Source organism: Aulonocara stuartgranti, assembly GCF_965226115.1.
Source record: "Aulonocara stuartgranti genome assembly, chromosome: 2".
In the NCBI taxonomy this organism is placed as follows: Eukaryota; Metazoa; Chordata; class Actinopteri; order Cichliformes; family Cichlidae; genus Aulonocara; species Aulonocara stuartgranti.
Genome location: NC_138940.1, coordinates 8,870,706 through 8,884,762, shown reverse-complemented (window position 1 = coordinate 8,884,762; position 14,057 = coordinate 8,870,706). Strand labels below are relative to the sequence as shown.

Here is a 14,057-nt window from a genome sequence, read left to right as displayed (position 1 = left end):
ACTTTGCTGTCAACAGTTTTCACAAAGACTTTCTCTTCAGCAAAAAGTATCTGGAATTAAAAAAACAGTTGACAGCGAGGTCCGAGGATTAAGATTGTGCCAGAACAGAGGCCGATATCTCAAAGCAAGGGGGGGGGATGTGCCTTTCTGAAATGCAACAAAGTAGAAGAGAGGCTGCCACTTGAGAAGGCCCCGGAGGCAGGAAACAAGGAGCAAATGTTGTCATCCGTCAGGCTTACCTGCTCGTCACTACGGTGATAGTCGTTGTCCTCCTCTGGTTTCTCCTCTCCTGCCTCCTTATTGGCCGTGTCTTCTGATTTGGCATCACCTGTTTAAAAGACAAACAAACAAACAAGCAAAGAGTTAGAAAAAAAAAAAGATGCTGTTTGTAGGACTCAATACAGATTCTCTCTTTATGTTTAGCAAGTTAAGAGATTTGAGGGTTACTGATGTCCACTGTGGCTGTGTTAAAAACAGATTTGTCAGGGAAACAGGCAGGTTTGTCTCCTGTTGGAGCGTGAAAACACCTCCTGCAGAAGCCCATTTATAAACCAACTACATCTTTGAGGGTGTTAAAGCATCCTTTGTATGACTTATCGTCTGTGCAGGCACGTCTCTAGCACAGGTGAACTTCTAATCAATAAAAAGCGTTCGCTTATTCTGGTCTGCATGAGGAGTGACTTCAGCTCTGAACTTAACCCTGTCTGAGTTTGCCCTTTGTTCCTTTTCTCGGATATGCTGGTTTTCAGAGAGAGCAGCACAGTCTAGTGAACATTAAGGTAAAATAGGAAGAAAAAGGCATTTCTCACAGGCTGCACTGCTGAAGGATAATGTGTTCAGAGTGTTACAAAGCAGGTAAGGTACTGTTTAATAATGCATCACACAGAGCTTTTGGTCTGGCTCTGGGAGAAGTCTGAAGACCCTGGGTCAACTATATTTGGAGTTCACACACACACGCACGCACGCACGCGCTACAGGTGAGATTTTTTTTTTTGTAACTTAATTCTAGTAGAAAACAAGGTTACCTGCATCAATATACGAATTTCACTTGCTTTACATACAGTTCGTTACCAGAAGTAGGCAGGAAGAGATCTAACAATTACTGCAAATTTCTAAAACCAAATAAGCCAGACAAGCTACAGCAAATTTCAAATGTTGCCAAATTGGACATCAAGTTGTCTTCAACCTGCCAGCTTCCTAGTGTAAACTCTGCATGATGCCCGATTGAACGCATAGTGTTCACAGCGAGCAAGTAAATGCCTCATTTCCTGCCTCCCCCGTGTTCTATGGAGACAGCACCCTCGCCTAAAGCAAACCATATTTCTGAAGGTGAGAATGCATTTGACCCAGGCTGGCTCCTGCTGTGTTCTACACATGACAAGGGGCAATTTCAGACAACATCCTGAACTGATTGCCAACGTCTGTCCTGAGATAATGTTGGCGAACTGCTTTGAAAGAATACACGCTAAACTCAAGGGATGCTTATGCTATGATGCACCATTTCTGCAGCTTTTCTGAAAACACAGGTCTGCATCACAAGTCATGTAAACGGCAGGTTTGTCATCTTATTCCAGTGTGGCAATTTTGCTTTTACATCTGGATAACATAAAATGTATGCGTGATGCACTGATCTGCACCCATTTTCATTCTGTTAAAGTTAACTACCTCCATTCACTAGTATATTAACTGAAATTTATTAAGACAAACAAATAACTCTGAACACATCTGCATTAACACATGGATTGTCATCAATCCAGCAGCCCACTGCGCTCATGATGTCAGAGCTTTGCTATTCTAACATCCATCAATCATGTGCTGCTGGGCAGCAGTTTTAAGCCCAGACGTCCCTCCCCTGGGTTACTTCCCGCAACTTATCTAAGGGAATACCAAGGAAATGGTGATATAATATCTCCAGCACATCCTGGATTTGCCCTTGACCCTCCTCCTGGTAGGACTTGCCTAGAACACCTAACCTTTACTTGTGAACATGTGTGCATCACCCTCACCCTCACCCTCAACAATCACCTCCCTTCAAAGAGTGCAAAATACACAGCAATGAAACCCAAAAACCAAACACTCAAGCAGGAACAGAGAAACAAGCAGAAACAACAACAGACGGTGTGATGGTTCACACTGTGACAACACCCAAACTCCCATCAGGGCCACCTGAATCTCCAGAGCCTGAACACCAACACACACAGTGGTTGCGAGAATCCACACGAGCCCAGAAAACTAAAGTGGTCAAGACAAATAGTGAAGACAGCAGTGTGCCGAACCAGAAACATACAGGAAGGTTACACCAGTGCTCAGAGCACCTCCCCTAGGACAAGACCAGAAGGCATCGTAGAAAGATGCCCAAACCACCTCAGCTGTTCCTTATGGTGTGAAGGAGTAATGGCTCTACTCTGACCCCCATCCAAATGACTCCGCTTCTCCACCGCTCTCTAATGGACAGTCTAGACACCCTATTTTTGGAAGGAAGCCTATTTTTGTAGTCACCAAACATTGCCTGTCGAAGCCAAGGGAACCATATCATCTGCCTAAAGCAGAGATAGGATCCTGAGATCTCGGAATCTGACGCCATTCATCCTTTGACTCCTTTAGAAATTCTGTCCATGAAAATTAAGAAAAGAAGCGCTAACAAAGGACAGCCTCGGTGGAGTCCAAAACCCGAACCCCGCTCCTGACCCTAAACCTAAGTGAATCGCCAGTGACCTGGTGGATGTTAAAAGGTTAAACATTTACAGGTGTGAGGCAGAATTATGATGTTCATTTGACTTTAGGTACATCTAAAAATGAAGTCTCATTCGAAGTATTTGATTTTCAAAAATGACATGCTGTCTCGCTGTTATCTATCTTAAATAGATAACTATCATATCTGATATCATATCTCACAGTACAATAATATTGAATGGGTTGCATTGTTGTATTTTGTCATGTTTCTCAGGTCTTTGTCTGAATTTCTACGAACATTATTGCTAAGGATTGTCTTATTGCATTGGAGTCACACTGGGTTAAATATGTACACTTGGGTTTTAAGGGGTATTTATTATTTTCTTCTTTTTTTTGGGTTGTATGGAAGCCCCAAACGCAATTTCATTGTTCTTGACAATGACAATAAATAAATAAATACTAAATACTAGAGACTTTTAGATATATATCTAAATCTAACACACTTCCCGATAATTTCAAACCTCACACTGTGAAACAGATGCTCCACAGTTGTCCGGGACAGCTGAGGTTTATATATTTCTCTAGGGATTTTCTTGTTGGCTGTGATATTGTAGTAGTATTGAATTTTTAGATATGAAACTTGGTTATCAAAGTCAAAATTGCATTGCAGTGACAAAATTGCCACATGGGCAAGTATTGCTTTTCTGTAACCTTTAAAAAACAAAGAAATTCGGTCTGTTCTTCCTGGATTCAGTGGATGTAATAACGTGTGTGTGCGTGCGTGCGTGCGTGCGTGCGTGCGTGCGTGTGTGGACAGTTTAGTCCTACTCAGACAGATGCTATTGGGAGCACCCCTCTGTGACCATTTTCTGTCTGGGCTAACTGTCACCAATTCCACCAAGTATTATTGAGCTGCTCTGGTGTCTCTGTGGTGATTGTCTCCAGAGTGTGCCTCACTGATTGCTTATCACCAGGGTCTTGCTCTTATTGTTGTGCCTCACCTTCAAACAACTCCTGAGCATCTGAGTGACTCAAACATGAAGTCCTGGCTTTTGTTCGAGGTGATGGCATCGTGTAATGGGTTGATTGCTTGGGTCTGGGGATTAGAAAGACTGAGCAGTCTGTCTCTTCCAAAATTTCTTTTTGTTTCAGAAAAATCATCTACTCTGACAGGTTTATGATTTGTGGGAACTCTTATAAACAGTCGAATCCCAAAGGCATGTACTACAACGTTTTCGAGTGATTCTGCTGTGTAATGGCAGTGAGATGGAGTAAACTGTGTGTTAGTGAGTGGGCGTTTATATTGTCATGAAGTAGAAAAGGGCACTCGACAGACTCATCATCGCCCCATGTCTCCCTATTTTCTTGTGTAAAGTGCTCAGAAAAGAAGGTCATTTAGAGAAATGAGTTTGCTGTATACTAGAGGAGGCCAGATTTTTAACAGTGTTTGGAAAAAACTCAGCTTATGCACTTAAAAGCACAGCTAACACGGCTTAGATCTACTGTGCAAAGGCTTAAATCGTGCAGTATTATAGCTTAATGGCAGTGTTATCAGTGGTTAAAATATTGGGCCTGTTGCACATGCCACGTTTGTCTTAATGTAAGTAAACCTTCAGTTGGGAATAAAACACACACAAGAAAGTCCACAGAAACATCTCTAATATTGCTTTGCATGTTTAGTATATTCCAATCAATCAGCATATTACTGACAGATAACTCTATATTGCAGTTTCTGTGAGAGACTGTGAGACTGAATGCAGAGCTTGGAGGTACTCTGTTAAGCCGCCTTGGAAAGTGTTTGGAACATATTGATAAGAGAGCTGGATTATGCACTGTCAAGGAACAAGCTGCAAATATGTCATACTTAGAGCCAACACTTAAGGAAGAAAATGGGCAAATTATGAACTGCCACTGGTCCCCTGTAATCAATAAAATGTGATTTTTGTTCTGTAATTGTTCATGTCTTTAGGGTATTAATGCACTGAGGGAGCATTTGGATTAAGGTCCCAACATGACTCACAATGTCCCTGATTCAGATCCACATGCAGGTCTGTACTACATGTGCTCTGTTTAATTAACAGACATTGCGTCATTTATTTCCTGAAAACACACTCTTTCTTCCAAATATTACAACCTCTGGTTGTGACTTCTGTGCTCATGGATTAGAAAGTGTCGATCCGTCTTCTATAAAGCGGAAGAGGTTAACTTTATTCAGCTGATTAGAAGGACCTAAAAAAAAGTTCCTAATTTTGAGATTCTGGGTAAATGAGCCTTTAATTAAGTGTAAAACTGCTCAGCTCTGGCAGGAGAAACATTTACAGAGCGCCCACTGTCACCTGTTGTTAGTGCAGTGTGATCTCTGCGATACCATCTGTTAACTTTGGTTTGCTATTCTTAGATAGGAACCTAATGAGGAGCGTCCATTTTCTCAGGTGGGAGAGAAAGATTTCAAGTAAACAAACCAGCCTGCTCGCGGTGATGCTGGATAAACAAATTCTGACTATGACTTAATATTTTTCACCGTTTTGGGAAATCTACCCAGCTTTAAGAGCTACAAAACAGAAGAAAATAGAAATACAGTAGAGCTTCTAGAGGCCAGCAGCTGCACAATTTAAAACTAGATTTGTATTGTCTATTTTAAAATAGAGTACAAAGTAGTTTTTTGTTGAGTAGTTTAAAACCAGAAAACCTCATTATTATTATTTTTCCAGTTGGGGCGAAGAATTGTTGGCATTGACCCCCGTGTCCTGGAGTGGGACGTGGGGCATGACTCAGATGAGCCATCGCTGCAACCGAACACCGCCTGCCTACATAAAATCACTGCCTACTACTTTAAAGCTTTTATACCACATGTATTCAAGTCAATGCAAACAGAATCTCTGTAACTTTAATGAAAGTCCTGACAGGTCTTCAAAGAATCTGGATGCAATGTCAAATCGCTGAGTCCAGATTAAAGATGGATGCAGATAATTTACAACCTGTAAAACAAGTCAACCACAACCAGATGACTAACACATACCCAGGATGCACTTTATCGCTTCTGAGCAATGTGCGTTTTTATTTACAGTGCCTCATACTGCATTAGCTTGTATGTATAGACAGATGATGGTAATATTACATACTCAGCCTAGTAGGATTTTTGCTGCTAAACCACCCCTTAAGCACCACTTTGTGATCAATCTAACCTATGTGTAATATTGTGACACTCCTCGGCTTTCTTGTCTCTCTCAAACATTTGCTGGCGTTGTCGAAACTTTTTTATGCAATCTAAACCATGACTGGGGAACTGTGGCTGTATTTTTAGCTCAATTTGTGGCACTTGCAAAACTATCTAACACTAATGGTGTTGTACAACCATGGTGAGTCTTTTCAAGAGTGGCTATTTGAAAAGACCACTCACCGTGGATGCATTACGGAGAACTGCACACAAGATGGTGTGCCATTAGCCGGCTACCTGACACATGGATGTTATGCACGATGCCTTTTTCTATTCAGACTTCCATTTGGCTCAACACACATGCACGAATGGATTAAATAATATAAAGTTATAACAGCTCAATAGTCTAAGATCTTTTTCTTACATTGTTGAAACAGATGGATGAAATGAAAAGAGAAATTTTGTTGTGCAGTGTGACATTTTCTTTGTTGCGTTTTCAGTGATTGTATATAGAGACGAGCTTTGAGGGAGACCAGACCAGACAATTATCTGAAATTCACTGGAGTTAAAAGGAAGCTTTCAATTCCTTAAAAGGCTGGTAGCTTTAAAATCTTCAGAAACGCACGAAAGAGAGTGAATTTCTATTTCCATAACATGCATTTGGTTTTCTATAGTTTCCTCAAGTCAAGATTATTTTTATCACTGCTCAAAGCTAGAGACACATTTGTTTGTTCAATGGTGAAATGGAGCCCAGGAGTTGCTTTGTTTCTTTTTCTGTTGGCGTCTGTGCAAATGGTCCTTAAAATGTGTTTGGGTATGAACATTTAGAGGTGTGTGTGTGTATATTCTATAGCTAAACCTGACTTCCAGCGACAAAGCTCGAGAATCCAGAGAGCAGTTCCACTTCCATTTGAACCTTAATTACCAAAATCAGAGAGGGGGATTAAGCTAGCGATTAGGCCTGCCAGCATGACAGCCCTCTGGGTACACATCTACACCAACCCTTGGAAGCGAGCAGGTTTGGAAAAGCCATTGTGCACAAAGAGCAGGCCAGAGGCTCATTGTGATTGGCTAAATTGTCTTTATCTGTACTGTTTAATGGCTTCTGCTCTTACTCTTGGTTGTGCTTCTAATGTTTCTCATTACTGGCCAGAGACTTCATTCTTTACACATTATCAGCACGACATCCACACTGCAGAGGTGAAGTCTCATTTATAACAACATGACGTTAGCATAGAATAGTTTAGAATGAAACATGATAAGCAGGCTGTTCTTTAGGGATCTGTGACCGGCAGGTTTCTCAGTAAGGTTTCTACCCTTCACTTGTCACATTCATTTAAAAAAAGCAAAACAATCAAAATGCCACACTCTTAAAGACTTGGGAACAAACAAACAAACCCATCTACATCCATCACAGCTCGTCTTTTGTCCCGTCTCCATCCAGTCACTTCTAACCGGTCTACAGCAGATGTTTGCCCCTCCCTGAGCCTGATTCTTGCAGAGGTTTCTTCCTGTTAAAATTCAGTTTTTCCTTCCTACTGTTGCTGAGTTCGTGCTAATAGGGGTTCGTCTAATTGTTGGGGTTTTCTCTGCATTACTGTAGGATATTTGTCTAACAATATAAATAGTTTTGAGATGGTATGAGAAGATATGAAAAAAACATAACTGACTTGAATTGAAAATTGAATTCTACTAACATACTGAGTGCAAGTATGTAAATACAATATCTGCACGTTACCATGCATAATTTAAGTATAATATGTGAATGCATATTGTGCATGTGTCTTAGATTGTTTAGGTTGCCAACAGGTAAAATCCGCCCGGACAATCAATACAACATTATTTACACCATTTTTCAAAGAGGCTGCAGGAAATATTTGTTTTCATGCCTGCAGTACTTTTTTCAGCCAGGTTGAGCCCTGGTGCTATTTGGAGGACCTTCAACTCACAGCAGCATCACGTGACAAAGCCAAACAACATCCTCTCGTATGCTGCATTCACTGAGACTGTTATGTGCCACCGTTAAGGCTGTGTTGACTAAAGGTCAAATCCTTCACGTCAAACAAATAAGAGACCTGTCACAGGTGCATGTTAAGTGTTGGTTTAAATGCAGAGCCAGCTCCAAACTAGATGAAGCAATAAGAAAGATTTTCTGTGGTTCTGAAAACAGCGCGAGTCTGCGAGGCTAACGTACCGTTGCGTTGATCTAGATGAGTCTTCATGTTGCAAAGTTCTCCTTTAATGTCTCCGGGCACCTCCATCCCCAACTTCTGATAGAATTCCCTTTGTTTCTTTATCTCCGCTGCACAAGAGCCAAAGGGAAAAAAAAAAAGAGTTAAAAAAAGAAGTCCTTTTTGCCAAGGCTGATGCTGTCATCGTTTTAACATTTAGAGAAGCATGTGTGCACTACAGGGAGCTTGTTCCTTAGGAGTTCTGAGGTTCACGTACAACAGCGAGGAAAAACAATATTAAAATGATGCATTTTTCAGTCAGTTTATCAAAGCATGCATGCAAGGGAAAGCTAAAAAGTTACGTTTTAAGGAAGGATCTCTTGTAGGTTGCATCCCAGGAAATAAATACACAATACTTACCCTCTTGTAGTCCCGGTACCAACTTATAGACAATGTCTTGCATTGTTCTGTCATGGCTATAAGGGACAAGAAAATAATTAGTTACTTTAACACGCAGTGAAAATTAACATTATAAAAAGGGAAAAGCAACTGAGTTTCAAACCCAGAGATTCAAAAACTCACAGCGAACAAGGTAAAGATGCACTTGTACAATTTCATAACACATTTGCATGTTTTTGTAACTCACAGCAGTGGATCCCTACCTTCAAGTCTGGACTGGAATCCACAAAAAAACCCCAAAAAAACTCAGTCTGAAGTCATGAGATCATCAACATGATAGGAGAGAACGTGGGAAACAATATTCTGCTGTTTCTTTTCTTATCAAAATTCCCCTTAATTTTTTTCCTTTTCTTGTATGTAATGCTGCATAATCAGTCCAGCCTCTGCACGCAGCAGTCTGAGAGGGTGGAATAACATTTGGTTGAACTATTGAGAACCTGTAGATTTTGCGCATCCTGTTATGACATGCTGCAAATGCCCCGAGGTAAAACTATAAGTTCTTGCCACCCTGCACTGTAAAACACTATCCTGTTAAATGACTGAAAATCTCAAGGTGACGTGCAAGAAAATAATCTCACAAAGCCCCAACTGACACCCTCAAAGGCTGATGTTCAGCATGCGCTCTGTCAGAGTGTTAAATGGTTAAATGGCCGCTTCCCCCGTGCTGGTGACATGGTGCACAGTGGGTACGCGTTATGTGTGATGGTGTGTTTTGACACCCAGTGCTGACAGCCAGCTAACAGACAAAGTGTGCTGTTTGTTGCAAGGTTATGGAGGAGAAAAATGAATAAATAAAAATGTGACATGTTTGTCTCCCCTGCTGTCCACTGAGGAGGAGTTATATCAGGGACCGAAATTAGCCACCTAATGCTGAGGATTGATCCCCTGCAAAAAAGCAGGGAAACACTGACCCCTGCTGGACAAAACTGATTATAGCCCTGAGATCTGTTACTGGCGTTAAAAATGTCCACGTTGTGAGAAATGTAGACAAAAATCACAAATACTTTGTGTGTTTCTGTGTTTTTATTTCCTGATCCCGCCTGGAAGTTTCTGAATCATGAGACTTTAAAAGGTCAAATAAATATCCCATTAAAAAAAAAAAAAAAAAAAAAAGGACAATGAGTGTGTTCATCATCCAGCCCTGTGCAAATCACCTGAGTTATCACTGATAAAGAAGCAAATAAGAGCATAAAGAACCCAACAATTAAAATGTGATTGTGCCAACTAAAACGACTGCAGTCTCACACACCCACATCTGCTGCTCTGATTGGGTCTTATGAGCCACTGCATGTCTTTCCCTCCCCCATGCCACCATGTCCTTATCACATGAGCTCCTTCCTGAAGAAGAGATAAGCCTTGGCTACCAGTGGCCAACTCCACATGGACACTGAGTTACAGGCATTGTTCTCCTCCTTCTATGGACTCGGTTTTAAAAGCCTATGAAAACATTAGAGTGACGTGCACATTAACTCTAAATAAAATGATCCAGCAGCCCTGAACTGTCTCTAAATGTTAACACACATAGAAACCAAAATGTAAATGTAACAAATATATCATTTAAAAAAAAAGTAGTGGCATGAATCAACACCATGTTTTGAAGTAACTAAATGAGACCAAGTGGCAACAATATGTGCACATTTCCTTCCCAGAGCTATTGATTCCCAAGCTGTTTGCACGCATGTAACCGCAACAATTTAAAGTATGTGAAAACAAAATGGATTAAAACAATCAAAGAAAGCCACATTTGGCGGGCGGAGCGGCAGGATTTGTTCTGCCCAGCTGATTCTCTGAAGAGACATCTGACTGTGATTTTTAAGCCTAAATCTCAAACATCAACTTTGATCAATCTTCCCAATGAGCAGATGGGGTTTTGCTTGTCATCTGCTGGGCGTTTTGCCTTCAAATCACTTGTGATGTTTTCCATCAGCTCCAATTTCCTGAAAACAATGAAGGGAGGAAGAAAAAAAACCCAAACAGCTGCGCAGAGAGCTAATGCGTTTGAAATGGAGCATTTCCTGCAAAACAATGAGTCTGCAGAAAGCGCAGTTTACACAGTAATGACTAAATTGCTGGTGCACATTAGGTTTGTGTGCCACATTTATCAGACGTTAATGCGTGAGCGCTCAGAGGGGCAGACACCACACGATGCTTCGCAGAGCAGGATTTAACCAGCCGGAGACGGCTTCCAAAAGCAATAAGATATTTACAAAAGTCAACGCACTTATCGCTACTCAATTAACAGACTTGAAGTACAACTTTCCTTTTTCATATTTAGTTATCAAGAAACAGTGGGGAACGCCGAGCTGCGATGCCACTTTGATGCAAAATCCCAGCAGCGGTTTATGATCATAGCTGCAGGATCATCTACTGTATATCTACTTTATAGCAACTGAGCCGCGCTTTATAATGCACACAGACATGTTTGTTCTTTTGAAGAGTTTTGAGCGTATGCAAATAAAACATAAAAATAAGACAATGAGCATCTTTGGATCTCAGTGGGCTACAGCTGTTTTTTTACATTTTAAATGTGCAATGTGGATAAAGGGATCTCTTTGCTTTGGTTAAAGAGAAAAATATAATTTAGCTCGTGTATTTTACTAGTCTTTAATAAGAGTAGAGGGAAACTCCACAGAGTTGGGTTTTTTTTTTAACGGGTGTTCGAAAGTATTACTGCACATCCAAAAAAGGAGAAAAACATGGGAAATAAAAATGTAACCGCCGTCCTTCCTGGTCTGATAACATTTCAGGTGAGCAATGCAGGCAAAAATAAATAAATTATTGTAAAAATCATAGTAATAATTGCATCACTAACAGTAACAACCTTCTGCACCGATGTTATCGTGTAAGGCAGACGGGGAGAGCTGTTATCGTTCCAGCCACAGATTACAGGCAAACCTAATCAATGAAATCACACCGACTTGTGTGATTAATGTGAGAAGCTGCTCACGCTCAGCCCTCCATGTTTAAATGGTCAAAGTTTAATAATACATTGATTGTACTAACTGTACAATGAGCATGTATTTTCTAGACTCTTGTGCAGAAAACAGAGCTGTGAATGGGTGTGGGCTTTAAGTGTTTTTGTGCGAGGTGCAAATCTACAAAAGAAAGCAGCCGGACCACCCCGAGAGGCTTTTTGTTTCCTGCAGAAGAGCAGAAATCAAATGGAAAAGGACCGCCGGCTCTTTGGTCCTCGGCAGTTTGTTTACTGGCAGAGCACAGCTGATGGCACTCAAAGTGTGAATGAGTGAGTGAGTGTGTGTGTTTGTGTGTGTGCACTTTGCGGTGGTTCCTCACTCACCCGATATACTGCAGTGGATGGCTCTGATGAATAACAATCCTACACGTGGGGCACGTGTTGTTTTCCTCCAGATACTTCACAAGGCAGCTTCTGCAGACTGGAGACGCACAGCAGAAATGTACGGTTACTCTTCATCGTGGGCACACACACACGCACACAGAGCATCTTTCATTCAAGGTCTTTATTTGTAGAGAAAAGAATCTGCCACACATTTTTAGATTTCCCTGCTTAATACATGAAAAGCAAACCGTTTTCCTCGGCTTTTTAACACTCGAGTTTGCATTCGTTGATCTCTGTGCAGCGCTGTTGTACTTGCTGTGTAGCTTTATTTTCTTTCTTTCTTCATGTAAATCTACGAATGACCTTAAAGTTCAAACACACTTGGCCAATTTGATCTTTTGGTCAACCATTACACCCCGCATCAGTTGGATTCTTTAAAATGCAACTAAAACTCTCACCACCAGGAGGCAGAGTTTTTACCAACGGGTGTTTTTGGATGTGTGTTAGTATTCTTAAACTTTTTAATGTCTTTTTAGTCCGATCCCCATTTCTTCAACAGGCTTTGCTTTTCCAGGCCATAAAGGAGAATAAAGCAAATAAAGGAGAATGTGTCCTTAATGGTTACACTGTACTGGTTCACCAGCCTGACCCCAGTTCAACTCCAGTTGAGAACTCTTAAACACAATATAGCAAGATTTCAAAGGTAGTACTGATTGCTAACAGCTTTAGTTTTATTTTTTGAAGGTGATTAAAGTCAGTCTGTCTGCAAAGTTCAGGGGCAAGCTGGCAAACTTAACTAAGGTGAATTTTACCATCTCCAGCTGATATTTAATGGTCAAAGTGACATCAGCTTATGTAAGCAGGCGTTCGGTGACAAGATGATGTAGTTCAGAAATGATAAGCATCAGTGCTCTCTGCTAGACTACATAGGCATTAAAGACAGCCTCTCTCTTTAATCTCAAATATAGCATACATTTATTTTTCCCCACTGTAAAATCTCCTCAAATCTTACGGGTTTTTATGGATCTTCTCAATTTAAAAAATAATAACAACAACTTACAACTTTAAAGTCATTATAGAAGTCGATTCCCTAGCTGCACTCACTGTTGAACGATAAGAGCATTCGCTCAAACAACAACCTGCAAATGTTTCCATTAATAATCTCGTCTCCTTTTCCCAGCCAGACAGGCTGCGCCCTTATTTCCTGACCCGGCTCATTCACATTGAGTTCTTATTAAATGGTTGTAAATAAAAGCATCACCCAAGGAAACATTGAAATATTTCTGCTCATTAAAACGGTTGATTTGAGTAAAAGGTGGCTCAGGTGGCACAGCGGGTCATCTCACTAATCACAAGTGCATGTGAAAGAGTCTTAGCTCCAAAAAAAGCAAACATCACCGACTGTGTGTATAGCTGTAAATAAATACAGGCCACTTACCATTTAATACACGAGACAGTGAGATAATCAAGTAATCCAAGGATGCACTAATTAAAAAAAAAAAAAAAAAGACATACTGGATCACAAACTGCGTCTAATGAATCTCATACTGCCAACAATGCCTGTGCTTAAAGCAACTGACCCCTCACCTATGGATCCCTTCATGTGTACAGCACATGTTGTGTACAACCCAGCACTGTAATTTGCAGCACGTGGTTCACCACTTTACCCATCTCAGCCACACTTTTTTTCCCCTCCCGTTTCTGTGACAATAGAGCTCGATCTGTCAGAACAGCTGCAGTGGTGACGTGATGTGAATCTCTTTGTCTCCACTCTCCAATGGTGGAGCCTTTCTCCAAGTGAGAGGGAGAGTCAAAGCGTCACGTCTGGACTCAGACGCCTTAAGTGGGCAGAGGGGCTTCCATCTGTGAGTGAAGAGCTCCCTCTGGTGGGCATGAGAGGTACTAAAATGTCTGTGGTTATCTTAACATATATTCCAGCACATGTCTGATACAGGGTTATGTTTATTTTCACTGTTCTGCTCTAATCAGTGTCCAATTTATCAAATCATTTTTTAATCTCCCCAAATGCTGAGTGTGTTGTTCCTGAAATAAATGTGTCAAGTTCAATTAAGCTGCTCCACAGGGGGTGAGAGCGCCCCCCAGCTCAGAATGCTTGGACACTTTTTATTATCCTGCATCAGAAAATTGTGATTTCACAAAAACAGCCATCTTAATCTGCCAACATGAGCAGCTTGGTGTGGTTAGCTAGGCAATCTAAAGACTCTCATGTGAGCATTAGAGGGCACTTAAGGTTGTGGGGGGGAGACAGGCCAAGACCTCGACAACTCGGAGACCCCTG

At 41.1% G+C, this 14,057-nt stretch overlaps 1 protein-coding gene across 3 annotated transcripts in view; it reads right to left on the bottom strand.

The window, feature by feature from the left end:
- pcgf3 (polycomb group ring finger 3) overlaps positions 1-14,057 on the bottom strand; it is a 74,253-nt gene that overhangs the window by 14,450 nt on the left and 45,746 nt on the right. For all 3 annotated transcript variants that reach the window (XM_082507539.1, XM_082507540.1, XM_082507541.1), the window contains 4 exons: positions 11,759-11,855; positions 8,422-8,477; positions 8,025-8,132; positions 240-328 (listed from right to left, as the gene is read on the bottom strand). In XM_082507539.1, the coding sequence (XP_082363665.1) occupies positions 240-328; positions 8,025-8,132; positions 8,422-8,477; positions 11,759-11,855 (350 nt within the window). The remainder of the gene's footprint in view (positions 1-239; positions 329-8,024; positions 8,133-8,421; positions 8,478-11,758; positions 11,856-14,057) is intronic.